Source organism: Cucumis melo, chromosome 12 (genome assembly GCF_025177605.1).
Source record: "Cucumis melo cultivar AY chromosome 12, USDA_Cmelo_AY_1.0, whole genome shotgun sequence".
In the NCBI taxonomy this organism is placed as follows: Eukaryota; Viridiplantae; Streptophyta; class Magnoliopsida; order Cucurbitales; family Cucurbitaceae; genus Cucumis; species Cucumis melo.
Window position 1 is genome coordinate 25,455,295 of NC_066868.1, and position 19,501 is coordinate 25,474,795.

The 19,501-nt window shown below is 30.7% G+C and overlaps 2 protein-coding genes and 1 long non-coding RNA gene across 3 annotated transcripts; 1 reads left to right on the forward strand and 2 right to left on the reverse strand.

The window, feature by feature from the left end:
• Window positions 1-1,121: 1,121 nt before the first annotated feature.
• LOC127144300 (uncharacterized) lies at window positions 1,122-1,986 on the reverse strand. Its single transcript, XR_007815939.1, has 3 exons — window positions 1,854-1,986; window positions 1,661-1,735; window positions 1,122-1,561 (listed from the first exon to the last, which is right to left on the reverse strand). It is a non-coding gene; the product is annotated as an uncharacterized LOC127144300 (long non-coding RNA).
• Window positions 1,987-4,094: 2,108 nt separating this feature from the next.
• LOC103484573 (palmitoyl-acyl carrier protein thioesterase, chloroplastic-like) lies at window positions 4,095-6,735 on the forward strand. The gene is made up of 6 exons (XM_008441718.3): window positions 4,095-4,794; window positions 4,970-5,103; window positions 5,237-5,350; window positions 5,499-5,676; window positions 5,913-5,981; window positions 6,208-6,735. Exons 1-6 carry the CDS (start codon window positions 4,366-4,368, stop codon window positions 6,448-6,450), a joined length of 1,167 nt encoding a protein of 388 aa, XP_008439940.2. The 5' UTR covers window positions 4,095-4,365; the 3' UTR covers window positions 6,451-6,735.
• Window positions 6,736-14,404: 7,669 nt separating this feature from the next.
• On the reverse strand, window positions 14,405-16,392 carry LOC103484558 (heavy metal-associated isoprenylated plant protein 7-like). Its single transcript, XM_017044578.2, has 5 exons — window positions 16,087-16,392; window positions 15,692-15,959; window positions 15,381-15,586; window positions 15,192-15,279; window positions 14,405-15,025 (listed from the first exon to the last, which is right to left on the reverse strand). Exons 1-5 carry the CDS (start codon window positions 16,093-16,095, stop codon window positions 14,595-14,597), a joined length of 1,002 nt encoding a protein of 333 aa, XP_016900067.1. The 5' UTR covers window positions 16,096-16,392; the 3' UTR covers window positions 14,405-14,594.
• Between the last annotated feature and the right edge of the window lie 3,109 nt (window positions 16,393-19,501).

Here is a 19,501-nt window from a genome sequence, read left to right on the forward strand (position 1 = left end):
TTCCAATTTGTGAATGCAAGTCCATTTCTAGGGAAAGTAGTGGACAGATTCTAAAGTTTATATGCCCCATCCTTTATTTATATATGTGTATGTGTGTGTTTCAATGTTATGTATTTTAAAGCTCCTTTAGTACTTCATATAAAGAAAAAAATTAACCTTTTAACTTACTTGAATCTTTCTTAGTTTGAAGATAAAGCTACTAAAAATTGGTAAAGGAGAAACCAAATATTTATATATATACTATTTTCCACACAGTCATATATTCAAGTTAAATATTGACATTTCTAGATATACAATATAAAAAAGAAGATTTTAATTAAAGGAGATAACTAGTCCAAATATGATCATAAAAAACTAGTTTGTCAAATAAATTGTTAACCTCAATTAACTGTACTACAAAGTATTTCTCCAGCAAGCGCAACGTTGGCAGAGAAGAATTCTCCGACCGCTTTATATGTAAACAACGTTCGAAAATACGATACTATAGGTCCATACATAGTTCCAATAACCACTACAAGAAATCGAGGGTCTTTCGATGACGTCAAGCATCAACATATATACACAAAAGTATCGGGAAAGGATCTCTCGACTTATACAGTGCCGTCAAGAAGAAAGTCAACAGTGGTGCATCGGGAGAGAAATTCTCGATGCGCAAACGAACGTTGGGAATGTCTTACTCCCGACGCCGTCAATGCCGACGGATGGACCACATCGGCAATAGGGCACTTCCGACGTCCCCTTCCCACGTCGAGAGAAAGGTACTCTTGATGCAGCATCGAAGAAGGTTCTCCTAACGCATTGCTCACGACGTTGGGGGAAGGGCATCATTCTTGATGTCTTTTGTGCGTCATGAGATATTTTTAATATTATTTTTTTCAATTATTATATTCTTTTTTTATCGTGAGGTACTCTTTTAGGTCCAATTTGATTTAAATTCAATAAAATTTTGAAAGACAACTAACACACAATTATTAAAATACTAAAATTGTCATTTATATAATTAGAAACAAAATTCAAATATTAGAACAATTACAAATGGTCTAAATTGCTTCAAGCAATTACATAAAAGAAAAAAAAATCAATAATCCAAATTTAGATATATATTACTAATAACCCTTATTCCGAGACTTGGGCTTGCGACCCCAACCAAGACAGTCTCACATATCTCGTCTCCCAAAGAGTCGTTGAGAACCTTCTGAAGTGGGTTGAGATCGAAATTCCATCATTTGATTCTGTCCCATAAGTTATAAACTCACAATTCCACCATGTGGTGAGATTGGATTCTCTGCTGCTCTTGGAACCAATAGAGATTGAGATCTTCCCATTGTTTTGTACGTATTTCTGTATCTCTCCAACTCCAACATTTTAGATTTCAACAACGATGAAATCGACCAACCAATCCTCACTGCCTAAGTAGGCGATTCCTAGGGGCTTACTCCCAATATTGGTTATTTTACTTCCTGCTTAAGATGGTTCTAGGGCTTGTATCTTCAAAGAAGATGCTTCGGTAAATGATCTTGAATAACGAATCAAACATCGGCGAACGGTCTTCTTCATTCACCTGTTTGATAAAAAAAAAATTCTAATGAATTAAAGAAAAACCCCAACTTAATTTAACAAATACAAAACAGGGAAAAAAAACTCCAATTAAATTATATACCACATGTTGAGTAATGGATCCAGTGCTTCTGATAGACGTGTTAAGGAATTCCCCACTGCAACTTCCCCAATGATCCTGAGGAAATTATTAGAAGATGAATAAAATCATTCATCCAGAATAAAGAAAATGGATGTTTGTGAAGAGCAGCAGCACTCATGCATGAATCTTTGAGGAAATAAATAAATAAACATACGACGCAGAGGACTGGCGTGGGCGATTCTTCTCAATTGGTTGATCTATACATGAATCAGCTGTTTCGGTGAAGGGTCCTTTTGATGCCATTTGAAGATCAGTTGAACGTAGGCGTTGAGGAAGAAGAGTTGCATATGTGTGAAGACTCGATAGAAAAAAAATAAAAGAATGGCACTTTTCTCTATTCACAAAAATATAAGTTAGCTTTAAATACGTATTCATTTAGTTAAAACAGAGTCGTATAAACAAAAATATATCACAAAGACAAAAACTTTCATTTTTGTATAAAAATGTGTGGTAGTTTGCATCAACGACCTATACGATCTCTTAGCCTTTATTGGACAACCCCTTGGTATATTTTTTGGGCAATTCCTTAATGTTTGTTGGGTGACGATCCCTTTAGTATTTACTAGACATTTTCTTTGTAAATATTTGGGGGATCTTTTAAAAAAAGTCAAAGAGATCATTTCCAAAGCTTAATTGAATGTTGAATGACTTAGAAAGATGAAAAATGTGTATAAATAACCGACTACAGTTCACCATTATTTTAAGGATAATTGCATCGTATGACAAAAAAAATTAGAAAAAAAAATAGCTCATAACACATCTTTTTTGCATATTGCAAATATAATTAATATGACAAGGAATTAAATATATTAGAACGCTATCAAAAGGCTATTCGCTTTTAAATTTGTTAGTTTTGCAATTTAGAAAATGTAGTGACATGAACCCCATTATATATCGTAAATTTTTTTGCTATTTGTGCAAACATCCCGCTTTTTATATATATATATATATATATTTCTTAAAGCATGCATATTGATGGATACAACATAAAATATGTAATCCAAACTTCAAAATTAGGAAATGTTATGTGCAAAATTTAACCTCAATTATCGAGTCACAAAAAGATTATTCAAAACTAAGACGTTCAAAACTTTAGGGGTTGAGATCAACTTGAATCATATATAAATTATTCAATCATATGTTATATTTACAAATCATTTCAATCATATGTTACATTTTCAGTGATTTGTATCCTCTTCTTTAGCATTTTAAGGTTGTATTAGGATTGATTTTTAGAGCATTAAAGTAATTACATAAAAATGTTAAATGCTTTTTTGAGTGTTAGAGTAAAATTGATCATCACTAAATTTGTTGAAATCAATTTCTTAATCACATGTTCGTTCTCAATATTTCTAAAATGACCTTTACCATTGCATTTATTCTCTAAAAATTTTTCAATTTTCAACTTTATTTTTTCTAAATTAAATTTGATTTTGTATATTTAATATATTCCTCACACAATCAAATCCTTCAACCTAAATCTTCAAATTGATGAGTTGAATGTCGCCAATTATATATATATATATATATATATATATATATATATATATATCAAATTTGAAAGTATATATGATATAACATTTGAAATAAATATTTAAAAATATAAATTCTTATAAAAAAAATTTGATAACGGGTCTATTTTAGTTATTGATAATCACCGAAATTTAACATTATTTATCAAACCCTATAATCTATTTTAAAGATCTAAAATTTATATTTAGCAAACACTAATTTACTACATTATTTTATCACTAATTTTTGTATAAGAGCAATAACAGTTTTAACAATTATTTTAAGAACTACACTAATCTCAAGCTAAGCATAATACCTCATTTGAATAGACTTTTTAGTGATTCTTAAGCCAACTCAATCCAAATAACCCTTTTTAGTTTGACTCTTTCACTATGTTTATTTTGGATTTTGTTAATTAATTTTCTTTATAGCATGGGCCTAATCTCAAACATACTTGAAAGATTGGATTGGGCCACAACCCAAACACACACAACAATTCCATATATACTAAAATAATTAAATCTTTCTCAAATACTACTCTTTTAGAAGGCCAACATTACTCATCTTGAAATAACTAAGGGGGTAACAATTCATATTTAATTATTATAAGTTTCCTAATCTTTTATATTGAACTTCTCTTCAATCAAATTATCTAAATAAACATTATATATATCCAAAATTGGTCAATTATTACACTTAATTCAACCATTATCCAAAGAGTCTATAACTAAGAGAAAAAAATGGCTAAATTAAACCATTCATATTTCTCTACTTTTGCGTGTAAGTTAACGATGGAAGAGACCTCTAGATTTCTCTCCCACCCATTTCAAAGTTTGTTCAACAATAAACTCCCATTTCCTTCCATCCCCTCTATTTCTTTATAAACATTTACTTTATTAATTAACCCATTTTCCCAATTTCCATCCTCTTTCTTCTACCTTCTTCCTTTCAAAATTAATTAAAATCTTTTGGTTGCACCTACTAGGGTTAATACTTTTATTTCCCATTATTTCTTCTCTTAGCCAACCATGACCTAGCTAGAATTAATTCATTGTTATTCCCTTTTCTTAATATTCTCCACATATATTCATTTTACTTTCTTTCCCTCTTTTCAATTTAAAAAACAACATACTCCATCCATTTACCACTCTTCGATGGCCTCCATTGCACCATTATCGCTCAATCCAACATCCTTAACTACCCATTACTCCAAACTACTCCAAAACAACAATTGTTATTCCTACGTGTCGTGTTACCCTCGTGGTTTAAACGACCGACGATGTAACTTCTGCATTGTGATGGTGAGGGGCCGACGGAGTAGTCCACGTAGGAGCGTGGACTTGGTAAATGGGAAGAAGGTAAATGGGGTTCATGTTGAGGCTCCGGTTTTCTCCGGCGAAAAGAGAGGGTCGTTGTTGGTGGAAGAAAACGGCGCCACTGAGGGAGAAAAGCCTCTCCATGATTGTCTTCTTGGGAGGTTTGTAGAAGATAGGTTTGTTTATGGACAAACCTTTATTATTAGGTCTTATGAAATTGGACCTGATAAAACTGCCACCATGGAAACTCTCATGAATCTTCTTCAGGTTTGTTTGTTTGTTTAATTTAAAGCAAGTACGGACATGGATAGTTTATTAACTTGAGTTTTCTTTTTTAATTGAGGTGATATGTCTGAAATTATGTAATGTAATTTATTCTTCTTATCACATTTGCTATTGTTTTCATATATATATATATAACTCATTTAATAAAACAAAACAGGAAACGGCGCTGAATCATGTAACGTGCTCGGGTTTGGCCGGAAATGACTTTGGCGCCACCCGGGAGATGAGCCTCCGGAAACTCATCTGGGTTGTTACACGTGTTCATGTTCAAGTTCAGAGATATAGTTGCTGGTATTCTATTCTATTATATGTTGTGCTACATAAATTAATTAATTAAACCCTTTCATTTCTATTTTTGTACTAATTAACTTCATCTTAATCTACTATATACTTTCTTTTCTCATCAATTAATTCAATTAAATAGGGGAGATGTTGTCGAGATAGACACCTGGGTTAACGCAGCTGGCAAAAACGGGATGCGACGTGATTGGATTATAAGAGATTATCATACTCGAGAGGTTATTACTCGAGCTACTAGGTACATATAAGTCGTCCTTCAGTGCTTATTATATTTTTTCCTTTAAATGATTGTTTTCAAATATAACAAATAATATTCATGTAATAATTTATATTAATATTTTCTCTAACATTATTATTTGTTATGTACAAATTTTTTTGGATTTCAGTACATGGGTTATAATGAACAAAGAAACAAGAAGGTTATCGAAAATACCAGACCAAGTTAGAGAAGAGTTGACCCCATTTTACCTCAACAGAATCGCCATCCCCACTGATCAAAACGATGTTGAAAAGATCGACAAGCTCACCGATGAAACTGCTGAGAGAATCCGATCAGGCTTAGCAGTGAGTATCAAAACCCGATCACCATAGTAGATTTAAGATGATATTATTAAAGTAGACATACGTAAAAGATACCTCTCCTTCAAATTCCTTTTGTGTCATTTCTTCCCTACGTCACAATGGAAATATCAATTAACCACCTTCTTATGTAGATATCGAACCTTCAGTAACATTAAAAAAAAGGTCGATAAAACTTTAATGTTGTAGTTACTAACAGTGATATTTGTGGACATATGCAGCCTAGATGGAACGACATGGATGCCAACCAGCATGTCAACAATGTTAAATACATTGGGTGGATTTTGGAGGTACAAATTTAAAAGTTAATTAAAATTACAATTTTTAGCATTTGTCTTCCAACTTTCCCAATCTTATAAGTGATAATTGAACTTTCATTCATAGTCAGTTTAATAGAAAGATAGAAAAAAGTCTTCGATGAATTCAAGATTCTTTAAATTTTTACCCATTAGTTTAACTGAAAATTAGAGCTACCATGGAAAATGAGAATGAGAATGAACATAATATATTTTGCAGAGTGTACCAATAAGTGTGTTGGAAGATTTTGATCTAACGAGCATGACGCTGGAATATCGAAGAGAATGCCGGCAATCCAATCTGGTGGAGTCATTGACAACCACGACCACTGCCACAGCCACCGGAGACCGTTGCAAAAATCTCCATTACACCCACCTTCTTCGGATGCAAACCAATAAGGATGAGATTGTAAGAGCCAGAACTCAATGGAACTCCAAGCCCAAACAATATTTTACTCATTAATTCTCCACCTAAACCAAACCAAACCAAACCACTCCAAATTTCTTAACCCCTTTTAAACATTAATTTTTTCTCCAAACTATTGTTTTTGTACTTTTATTTTCTCTGTGTGTCTAGAACTATTTGTCTGTCGTCCAAAGCGATGTCTGCTTATTATCTTTTTATTTGAGAGTCGCAATGCGACGTTACTTTTTACACTTATTAGATGTAAAGTTATGAATTATAATTTTTTTTTTAACGATTAACCGTGTGAAACGCTATTAGTTGAATAATTTACATTTTGATTTTTATTTTTATTTTGTATTTATGATTTGAATTCTTTGGATATTAGACCAAGTAATCTAAAATTGATTGATTCAAAAACCCCAAATATTTACAAGAGCCCATAATAGGTTTCACATAGAAAATTAAAGGTCAAATAATTAACTTTCAAACATCCATAAGTACTAGAATCAGATGTTCAATTCTTCTACAATTGTTGATAATTTTTGGTTAAAGAACACGTAATGGACTTATGAAGTTCCCAAACTATATTCGACCAAGAACATGGCGAAAGCGTTAAACCAAGAATCACATCCCCGGGCCAAACCAACTATACTCGAACTTGGCCACGGCTAATAATGAGGTTGATCTTGACACTTCTCATTTGATAAATAAAACATATTATATCTATTCAAGTCTTGAGAAGAGGTAGTTATAGGGTTAAAAGTCTAAACCAACCTCTCTTTGATCTTAAGCAAGGATGATACCAAGATTGAAGCTCCAAATTTAGTTAACATGCTAAATATATACTCTAATCCATTTGGCCCGAAAATTAATCTAATATGACTTGAAACCTCTAATATGAACACTGTCCAAAGTTTATATGTTAATATACAAAGATTAGGTGCATTCTCTATGTCTCGAATTTTAGAATATAACATGTATAAGGTTTGAGGGAAAAAAAAAAAGTAGGGTTCTGGTGTATTTAATATTGTGTTGGGTCATATGGCTTAGTGGACAGAATGTGAGAATGTAATTGATAATATAAAGTAATTTGGCGAAAATATTATAGAATCCTATAATTGAATAAACAAAAAAAGTATATATTTTAAGCATCTGAAAAGTGTCAACCCCAATTCCTTCACCATATCAATGGATGCCACACATTTCTGACTCACCAAATTAATAATAGTATCAAAAAGTAACTAAGGAAGACAAAAAAGAAACCAAAAAGTACACTACATGATTTACCATATATAGCACATTGTTATAATTGCTTTTCAACCATACAAAAACATAACAATATGTCATAATTTTGGATTATCAAATTGAAAGTTCATAAAGAGAGAGAGAGAAAAAAAAAAAAAAGGTGTGAAGCTGCTTAAAAACTTGTCCCTACACCAATTAATATTTTAGAACGTATCCCTAGCAATCCACCAAACGCACTAGGTTTGGTCAAAAAGGGGATTAATGAAAATATAATTTGTTGTTACAAAGTTAGGGTTAGAGAGAGAAGATTGCAAAATAATTAAGTTAATGATCAGTTAATTAAGGTATTAATTGATTAATTAATTCTTAGGGTTTTGGCATTGTTTTGGGTTAGATGAAGAATAATAATAAGCCAAATGCCATTGCCCTTCTGTCATTCTCGTTCAATAAACCATACATATACCTTAAGAAGACAGTGGTCCTTTTAATCATTGACTACTCAACTTTATAATATATAGTTTTTTTTTTATTACCCTTTTCAATTATAGGATATAATGATTATTCTCATGCATGTTATGTTATTATAAAAACCAATGCTAAAGGGCATGAATTCTCTTAATTATTTTCTTTTTATTTTTTAAGTTGATTCTCTTTTTGTGTGTCTTCCCAATGGCTTTTTGTAAATGAAAGACCACGTGAGACTTTGATGCAACAATTCCTTTTATTTCTTCCCTTTTTAATTCCTTAATGTAGTCAAAAAGTAAGTACCTTTTAATTAAATGTCACACTACTTATTAAAACTTATTTAATACTTTTATTTTATACTAAACCCCCTATTCTTTAAGTGAGTTTCACGTTTGATGATTTTTATTACTTTCTTTAATTCAAAAATATGTCCAAATGTGATAGGAATAACTTGTAAGTACCAAAATTATTGAAAAATCTCCCACATTTCATATCTTCATTCAAAAAAAAAAAGAAATAATAATCAATTGAATATATCTATATAGTTTTTAATTACGTTATTATTGGTGTGATTAAATCATACTCGAATCATGTTAATAATTTTTTCTTTTATTGTTGAAGAAAATCATGTTAATAATTAAGGAATATCAATTATATTTTGTAAGTATGTTATGATTAAAAAAAGTTATAAATTATATTAATTCAAAAAGTACCAAATTGATTAAATATATAATAGTAATGAAATTTTTATAAAGGAGGGGAGCCGTAAGGAGTCGGTGCGTGCAATCTGCAAAGGGCAGGAATTGCACAAGAATCCATAAAGGATTAATTTCACCATTTTCTTTTTTATTTTATTTCAAACTAAATATAAATTTAAAAATCGTAAATTTTTGTAAATATAATAAAACACTAAACTATTTACGCACAAGTAACAAAATAAATTACAAAATTTCTATTTATCTTTGATTCCTTACCTCTCTCTTCTTCTTCCTTACCATTTATTCATATTCTCTTCTAGATTTTCTTTTTTCTATTTCTAAATGTTTTATTCTCTATTTAAATCTCAAAGTATTCAAGATCGTTTAAAAAGAATATTGAACTTCATCTTTCTATATTTAAGAATGTTAAGATCGTTTAAATATCATCGTGATATGATATAAGTGGTTGTTTATCATTGCCAATACGATCGTTTTAGGATTGAAGTCATTTTTCACTGTTTAAAAAACAATTACATAATCGTGTGGATATGATTTGGAGCTCTTTTCTCATCGTTAAACAAAACTAAACAATTGTATTGATACTATCTACATTGTCATATACCATTATCTACATAATTATGTATCATAATTGTTTAGAAAACGATTACACGGATGTATGTTGCCAATTAATTATGCCTTGACTAAGACATTTTTTTTTTATGTTTATCGTAGGCGTGTGAATTTTTGTTTTTAGAATTTTTCTATACAATATAAATATTCCGTCAATTTATTGTATTTTTGAAAAAAATTTCTTTAAAAAATAAGCCAGAAAGATAATTTAAAAGTGAAAAAAATAATAATAAAATCGTCCTTTGGAAAAAAGAAAAAAGAAAAAAAGACATAATTCAAAACTTAAAACATAAAAGAGAGGGTAGTCACGTGGGTTTGGGCAACCAACATTATGAAAATCCCCATTACGTGGGACCCTCCAGTATGTCAAATCATCCAATTACCAAACTACCCTAAACTTCCTCTTCCCTAAATATTTTCTCGATCTTATTTATTATTGTTACCACACAATACTACATTTTTAAATAAATTTATTAACTACTTACTGCATTAACCCACTCTTAAAACCTTGTTATCTGCTAAGAAAGTTGGTATTCAAAACCCAATCGAAGTTACAATCATATATATCTAAAATTGTTATTATTATTGACATATTCAAAGAGTTGAATATAATAACAATTCCTTTGATCCGGGTGGGGTGAGTCAGCAATTTGTAGTGTAATGATGAAGGGAATATTTGGGAATGAAGAGTGAAAGGAAGAGGGGGAGGGGGGTGTGTGTCAGTGTGGTGTAGATCTGGGATCAGGGTTTAGGATCTTCTTTTATTTTTACTCTTAAAAAGAGATAAGAAAAAAAGAAAAAAGAAACATAAGGATCCACGTCACAAGCAACCCCTCATTTTGGAATACATGTCTACAAAATTGAGAATTATGAAAAGAAAAGAAATTGAGAAAAGTAATAGAAAAATTAATGTGGAGTTGATAAAAGACTAAAATGGGAGAATTGAAAAGAAGTGGAAACGGTGGGCTTAGAAAGAAAGAAAGAAAGGGGGGCATGGAAAGAAGTGAAGGTAAGGGAGGGAGAGAGGGAGGGGCATTGGAGCCCACTTTTGGGTAACTTGAATGCCTTTGTCAGTATGGTCATCAATTGAATCTAACCCTTCCCACGGCCGCCATCTTCCTCTCTCAAATAACATTATTTTATAACCACTAAATAATATTACCTTTTCTTTAATTATAACATTCAAATAATAATTAAACAACTAATTAATTAATACAAATAATAAACTATAAAGCTCATAAGTTGATTTATATTCTTCAAATTTAATACCATATTTCTTAAAATCTCAAACAAAACATTTTTTTTATATCGGATAATATTCAAAGCATGATTATTTTAATTTTAAATAGATCTATTCAGAAACGAAAGTAGATAATAAAACAAAAGTAATTTCTTGGTGGAAATTGTTTTTGTTGGCTATATAATCATCAAAAAGGTAAAAACCAATTTGTTATATATATATATATATAAAGTAACCCAAAGGATATTTTAAACTTTACCCCCAACAATTTTAAATATTCTATTCCGCTTTTCAAACGAAAAAACATAACCTATTGTAAGGTGAAAAAATTGGTAAACTTTTATATGAAAAATCATTTTAAGAGGTAAGAAATATTGAAAAATAAGTTTAAAATAAATTAGCTCCTTTTTTATATTTTAAAAATTATAAGCTTCTCTAGTCTTTAGCATGCGCATCATCCCATGCATCCTTTTAATCCAAACCCCAAAAGTAAAAATTTCTAGAAAAAAATGTCCAAACTTTGTGAACATTATCTTTTGAATCAAGCAAGTTGATATGTATAATTAGTTCAATAAGACTATAGTTACTTAGTGAACTTTTGACACTAAGCAACGTGACATGTCATAACGATTAGTAGTTCCTCAATGGGATATGAAAATCAGTTCAACTAATGGGGGGGGTTAGAATTTATGCAACTTTAGACATTAAGCAACGTGGCATGTCTTACCACTACATTAGTAGACAAAATGTCTTGTCTAATTAAAACATTGTGTATAAAACCTTTTATAATTTATATAATACATAATTAGCACTACTATTTATTATCTTCCTTTATTGTTTGTTTGTCTTTTTGAATATAACGTGAATCAAAAAGAAAATACCGTATCATGCATGTGTTGAATATTATTTTGTTACGAATCTAAATAATTAAAGAAAAGGATTGAGAAAACATATAAAATAAATATTAATAGAGATTGGTTTGTTAATAATGTGTTTAATTACATTCACAAGTGAAAAAACCAAAATGTTACATATAAAGAATAATGCATGATTATTTTGTTTTTCCTACAACAAAAGAAACAAAATCATTATCAACCAAGATGGTTTCGTAGATGAGTTTGTGGTGATTTCTTATGATTATTCCACTGACCAAAGTTAAATATATATGAAATTCACAATCAGATTCCAAATTTGACTTGATCATCCAAACATGCCCTAGCATTCATTCCTCTCTATACAATTCCACTTATCCATAGCTACCAATTTGTTGATAAACGTAGCTATCCACTTTAATTATATAGATGTCTTCACCCCCCCTCCCCCCCCCCCCCCCCCCTTTTTCTGTTTTGGTCATACATTCAAATCTTTCTACTCTTCGAACACGTCTTCATAACCACATTTCCCAAAAGAATTGATCATTATCTCCTTTCAATTACAAACAATAATAAACCCTAATAATAAGTTTACATCCTTATTTAAACTTGTTCCTAATGCTTTTGTCTTTTTGGACTGGATGAGGGTTTGCATATACCATATTAGATAATACCAATTAATGATATGAAAAAAACATATATTATATGTATTTGAAAAGAACACAGAATATGGTTTTAAACTTAGATAATTAAACTGAAAAACTGTCGAAAAGAAAAGTGTAAAAAGTTAAAACTCAATGATGGACAAGTTAAGAGAAATTAAAAAACAATAAAGCATGGAATAGTGTGAAATTAATAATAAAAGAATGTTTAACTTTTCAAATAGTTTATACCAAAAAAGGTACATAAGCTTTTGTTTGGACATGAAACATACCAAGTTCCAAAGATAGTAAAAAAATATAATTAAAAATTTAAATAAATGGACTCCATTAAAACCAGAAGAAAAGAAAAAAGTGTTAGAATAGAAAGGAGCATGTGAGGGGTGGAATCTGAATAAATTAAATTAAGTTTTGGTATTAATAAATAAATATATGAAAAAGAGTCATAATAATAAGAAGAAGAAGAAGAAGAATATTGTGATTATTATTATGAAGTTTTTTGAATTAATTGTACCGTTGTCTGTTGGCACAGCCCTCCATAGTCCACTTTTGAAACATTAGACATCACCAAAAAGCTAAGCATTTGCATGTGCTAATGCCAATATCCTTTTAGCTATTAACCCTATTCTGTCTATTTATTTTTTTACAAGTTGATTTCATTGATTCAAAGGTACCCAATATAAATTTATATTACTTAATGCTACTTTACTGGTAGTACAATAATCAGCTAGCTCTATGATCAATATATTGTTCAATAATTTAGAAAATAATTCAATGATATGAGAGAGAGGTGTAGATACAAATATTTTCTCGATTCAAACTTGTTACCTTGTAAAACAAAAAACCATACTTTAATTAATAGTTTATGCTATTGATTATCATTTGAACAAGAAGTCATATGGAGGAGCAAAAACAAAACTTTGAACCTTATCTCTATATATATTGATATAGAGATAATGAGGGGGAAATATAGTGGATGGGCAGTGAAAATTCAGATAAAGTTGTGGAAAGAATAAGTTGGAATAATGAACAAAATGGCACTGACTTTTTTAACTTCTATTTTATATATATCCAAATTAAATTAAACCCTTTGCCCTTCCACTTTTGTTTTATATAAGAAGAACACTTTTTTCAAACCATATCATCTTTTCAATTCTTCTTCAAACCTCACAAATCTCATGCTATGCCAACTCAATCTTTAAAATAAGAAAGGAAGAGGGAAAGTATCGTATTCTTTTAACCTTTTTTTTTTTTCATTTTCTAATATTAATTCATTATATATATATATATATAAAAAAAAAAAAAAACAACTAAATTTCTTTGTTTGGATGATTCATTGATTGTGGGTTTGGTACTGTGTAGAGATTTGTACGAATGACGTTACATTTTGTGTTACGGGGTAAGAAAGAAGAGAAAAAGAGATTCCCAATAAAAACCACTCTTGGGAATAACTCCATTAAACACATTACAAAAAGGCAACTTCTCAGGAAAACACTATGGTCAAAAATTGATGCCACACTTCCAATGCACTTCCTTATCAACTTCAATTCCATTTATTAACTTTTTCCTTTAATAAATGCAATTTTCTTTTTCTTTTAAAAAAAAGAATATAATATAATTAACTTCACTAATTGAATTTTCTTAAAGATGTATGGGAAACTGAAAAGTACTAGAATCAAAAGGGTATATTTTTCCACTAATTAAAACCATATATTATAAGTTGTATTTACTATTTTATAGTCATCTCCTCCCCCCCCCCCCCCCCCCCTCCCCCCAAAAGGGGACCCTAACATAGCACACACACTACCACCCAATTGTACTTTGTATGGAAAGGCCATTCATTCATCTCCCCCCCACTATGTCCCCACTAACATTAACATTCCCATCTCTCCTTTGAAAATTATATATATAAAAAAAAAAAGTTCATAAGAATTTCAAACCACCTTATGAACTTTAGAAGTGAAGATTTGGCTCAAATTTTAGCTTAAAAACTCAAAATTGTGACAATTAAATAATAAGGTTTTTTATAGTATAAACCACCATCTGATTCTGATTTTGTGCCATCACTCAAGACAAATACTAAGTTCGATAAATATATAGAAACAACATATGTATATTGTAACATCATTCACAAATTTTTTTCAAACTTTATATGACAAATATTATTCCATATCATTATTTTACATCCCCTTTTTTTTAAAAAAAACAGCTAAGGAAAAAGAAAAGAAAAATTACAATCCCCAACAAAATTCTACAGCCTTTTCTGTAGAAACCATAATTTTATCTAGAGAGCATATTTCATTTTCATTATCATTACCACTATCTTCATCTTTCTCTCCATTCTAATTTTTTTGTTTAAACCCTTAAAATGAATGTTCTTCATCTTTTGCATTCACATAACAGAACATGCATTGGGGTTTTCATCACTGAAAATCTGAGGTGGATACGCGTACATTTCCATGGCGTACCTTTGTGGGTAATGTTGATAATATTCATTCTTTTTCAATTCCACCACGATTGTTTCTTCCGGCGTCACTTCTACGGCGGATTTAGTTTCTCCGCCACCACCCTCTGCTTCTTTGTTGCTCTCCTTGTTCTCGCCTCCGTCGTCGGCTTTCTTCTCTTTCCCACTTTCTTCATTTGCTTTTTCTTCTTTCGTTTCTTTAGCTTCTGCTTCTTTCTGTTTCTTTTCTGGGTCTGTCTTCACTATCACGGCGTGTTTTCCAGTTCTTTTGTACACATAATCCACAAGCTTTGGTGGGTCGAAAACGCCCGTCACTGAAACTTGAGACGCTTTCAGATCTGCCTCTACTGCATCCACCCCTGCAACCACAATTAAAAAAAAAAAAAAAAAAACAGATTTTCAGAATTGGATCTGATTTGGGAATTAATTGTTTAATGGGGACCTATATATAATATATTTTCTGAGATTCAAAGTTGGATTCGATGCTCTTAAGTTTTGAGTTGATGATTAAAAATGATGTGAAACCTTTCATTCTCAATATGCGCTTTTTGATTTCTTGGGCACAAGCCTCGCAATGCATATGGACTCCTAATACTACAGTCACGACCTGAGGCTGCACATTGCACCAGAAAATTAGAAGTTGGATTTTTCAGAAACAGCAAAAAACAGAGGGATGTGTTAAATAAGGTGTGTTGCTGGGCTTGTGATTAATACCTCTTCTTTCTTTTCTTCAGGTTTGGGCTTCTCTTTCTCCTCCGGTTTCGGTTCCTCGGGCTCCGGCGGTTTTGGGATCGGAGATAGAAGCTCCACCTGTCTGTGACTCTTCCTCTGAACTCTATCCAAAACCTTCAATGGATCCGCCTTTTCCCCTTTCACAACCACTTTATGGGTCTTGCAATCAGTGATTACATCTTCAACCCCTGTTAAACAAAAAAAAAAAAAAAAAAAAAAAATCTCCTTACAATTAGAATAACAATCCTCTCATCTTCTTCCCCTCTTTACTCTGCTTTTCAAATCGATAGTACCTTCAAAGCCTCTGAGACAACGGCGAACTTTCCGAGCACATCCTTCACAATGCATGTAAACCTTAAGCACAATCTCCGGCGGGGGCGGGGGTGGAGCTTGCTCCTTGGTGGGTTCCTTCCCATCCTTAGATTCCTCTGTTTTGGTCTCCTCTTTCTCGGAAGGCTTACTTTCATCTTTCTTCTCCTTGACATTAACATCCTCAGGCGGGGGTTTTTGAACAGCCATTTCTTCAGCAGATACTGTCTTCTCGTCGGGCTTCTTCTCCTCCTAAACAAAAAAAATAAAAAAAATAAATAAAAACAGGGAAAAATAAGAAGAGAAAAAGAGAGAAATGAATGGGGATTGGTGGACAGAGCGAGAGAGAGAGAGAGAGAGAGAGAGAGTAGAGACTAACCTCTCCCATGGTTGGAGGGGCGTGAAGTTAGAAGCAGAGGAAAGGAAAAAAGAAACGAGGGTAGAGGGTTTAGTGAAGGGAAGAAGAGATTGAAAAGGGAGGTTTGTGAGTGAAGTATGAAAGTGAAAATATAATAATAAGAATAATAAAGAAAAGAGGGAGAAGAGAGAGGTGTCGTTATATAAAGAGAACATGCAACCGAGACGCCATATTTTTAAGCCAAATGCTGCCTGCGCCCTGCAGGTCTCATGCTCTTCTCTTTTTCGCACTTTTCTTTGGGCATTTCTGTCATTTCCCCACCTCAATTCTTTAACCCCAATATCTCCACTCATAATATATATTATATATATATATAACAACCGAGCCATCCATTAAAATCGACCCTAATAGATTCAATGATTGTTTGGTTGGAAAACTAACTATGATCGATCGATAAACATCCTTAATTCAAAGGATTTAAGAGTAGGAGTCGAGAAAATTGTAAACCCTCTAATTTGATTAAAAAAGGTAATGACATGCATCCTAAATGTTTGCAACTCAACTTCACATCTCTTTCGAATGCATTTAGAATAAAGTGTGAAATGGCGAGGAAAAAGAAGATATGATGTTTGAGCATTTGTGAACATTCCGACTCACAATATAAAGAGCTGACAATATATTACTCCGTAAAATGGAAGAAAATTTCTACAATTTCAAGTATTCACAAAAAAGAAAAATCAAGAATATAATTATTAATTTTTAATATTATATTTAAAAAAAAGAAAGAGTAATAATAATAATGAGGTGTGTGAGGATTGGGTTAGAATTGTGTAGTTGTTATGTTTGTGCATGATATGATTGGGGTTAGAAAACGTGAGGAACGCCAAACTTAGACTACAACTAATTTACCTTTTACAAAACCAATCCTCTCATCTTCATTTATTCATGACCTACCAATTTTCAATCTTTCTTTTCTTATTTTATTTTCATTTTTATCATTATTTTTATACATATTTTTCAAAATAACAAAAATGTTTTAACCATTTACCAAATACACTAAAATCATCCAACTCTTTTTTAATTTTGAAGTTAAATATATAGATATTAAGCTTATAAATTATAATCAAATTGAAATAAAATTTAAATGTCATACAAAAATTGCAGTATTCTTTTTTTTTCTTTCTTTCGAAAAGAAAACATCCATAAAAGTCTCCTAAGAAGATAAAATGAATCAATAAAGTTCAACTGCACGTAATGATCTCCCAATTGATTCTTCAAATTTAAAAATTTGGCAGCCTGTATCCTTTTTTCTTGATAAAATTATATGCTAACATAACAATTGTTTGTTACTTAATGACACTATTGAGTAGAAACTGTAGATATTTTTACCACTTTCCTTTCTCTCTCTCTCTCTCTCTCTCTCTACAATTACGTTACATTACATTCAATAGGAATGTAATTAAATTAGGGGTGAAAAGAAAAGGGGAGAAGACAAAAAGAAACAGATAGTGAGACAGGAAGTGAGTTGTAAAATTGAAAGTTTGTAAATTGATGAATTTGATTTTAAAAGATTTCCAAATATAGCTTTAAATTGGTGGAGCAGTGGAGTGAGTTTTGAAATGGAAAATTTGGCCAATTTTGAGTATTCACCCTTTTGCCTTTGGGATAAGTGCTGTGCTGGCAAAAGTAGGGAATACTCATTTGGGAATTTTCTTAAATACATTGTCCACGTAGGCATGTGGATAAGAAGTTAGCTTACAACAAAACTACTTTGTACTCAAACTCTCATATTTTAAATTGTCAATTTCTTCACATAAGGTAACATTTGATACCCAAAATAAATTGTTACTTCCCTCACTCACCTAATCTTGTAAATTTAATACGTAAGTTTGAACAAGCTATTTATTTATTCACTCAAAGCCAAATTTTCTTTAAGAAGACAACAATATGTATCATTTGGATCCGAATAAAATCGATAAAGATAAAGTTGACAAGTGACAAAAATTATATTACGTATCCATGCTCTTCTTTTGTATGGTAGCAAATCAAAAGTAGAGTTTAAATCAATTGACATGAATTGATTTTCTTGTATTATTTGTTTACACACTTACCTTATTTCGAACCTCGTCTTTACTAACCAACTAACACATCTCTTTCTTATCTTTTTGTATCTTTTTATACGTGTAGATTTAAAATTTGTCTCTTCTCTAACTTCTACTTACGATTTTTTCACTATCAATTTTCACTCTCACTACAATCTTTGTAGACATTGTTTTTTCAACTTGTAAAAGTTTATTCCACCTCTCTCTAGATTTCTCTAGAAAATTTATCTCTAACTTTTTAAAAAAGATCTTAAGTCGTGTCAACTTTTTCTCATCAACCATTTGACATATAATAACAAAATAAAAAAAAAACTAATAAATCTTGTATAGAAATCAATATATGAAACCAACGGATTCACGTTTGTAGAAAAAAAAATAAAATAAAATATAGTACATGCTTATAAATTAATTCGTGGAAATTCAAATATTCTCACTATTCTTGATTAACTTACTGTGATTGGTTATTTATAAAAAGGACGTTCTTTGGAAAATTGAAATAATAAACCCTAACTAAACTACAAAGGCTCTTGCCTATACCATTTATTCCCAACATTGATTATTAAATATTTGATCAAATATATCTTATTAATGATATATTACTAAATATATATATATACAAGAAGTGCTTGAATTATATTACTAAATATATATATATATATATACAAGAAGTGCTTGAAAAAACAATGATGCTATATAAATTCCAGAAGCATGGGAACAAGAACCAAACTCAAAATTGTGTTAGGTGAATAGAAATATTAATTAAAGAAGAGGGAAAGTGAAAGAAAAGTTGATGAGATTTAATATTGTAAGGGAAATAATATTTATGGATTAAAAAGGAAGGACCATATAGAAAGCGAAATATGTATCGAACTTATAGAATATGCATGTGGTGCAGTAACTCACATGCAATAATGCAACAAACAATAATAAATATATATCTATATAGAAAAACTTAAACTATCGATAAATTATCAAACGTTTTGAAAATATTTATAAAATATAGTTTGAAATTTTACTTACCTATCAAAATTTAGTTCAACCGTCGCACTTATATATATATGAAAAAGTATGGATTTCAAAATAGGTGTTAAAAAAGTTATATTTATATTTTTCCTTTTCCCTTTTGATCAACTTTTTAACTGCGTGGTCCATACTATATATTCTCTATCAAATATTTACACAAAATTGTCTTTACACATTCAATAGGAAAATATTGATTTGGTTTGATCTTCATTTAATTCCTTGTTGTATTTTGCTACTTCCAAGTTACTTTCTTTTTGTGTCAATCCAAATGTCTATCTTTTCCTTTGCTTTCCAAATGCATTTTTTCGTCT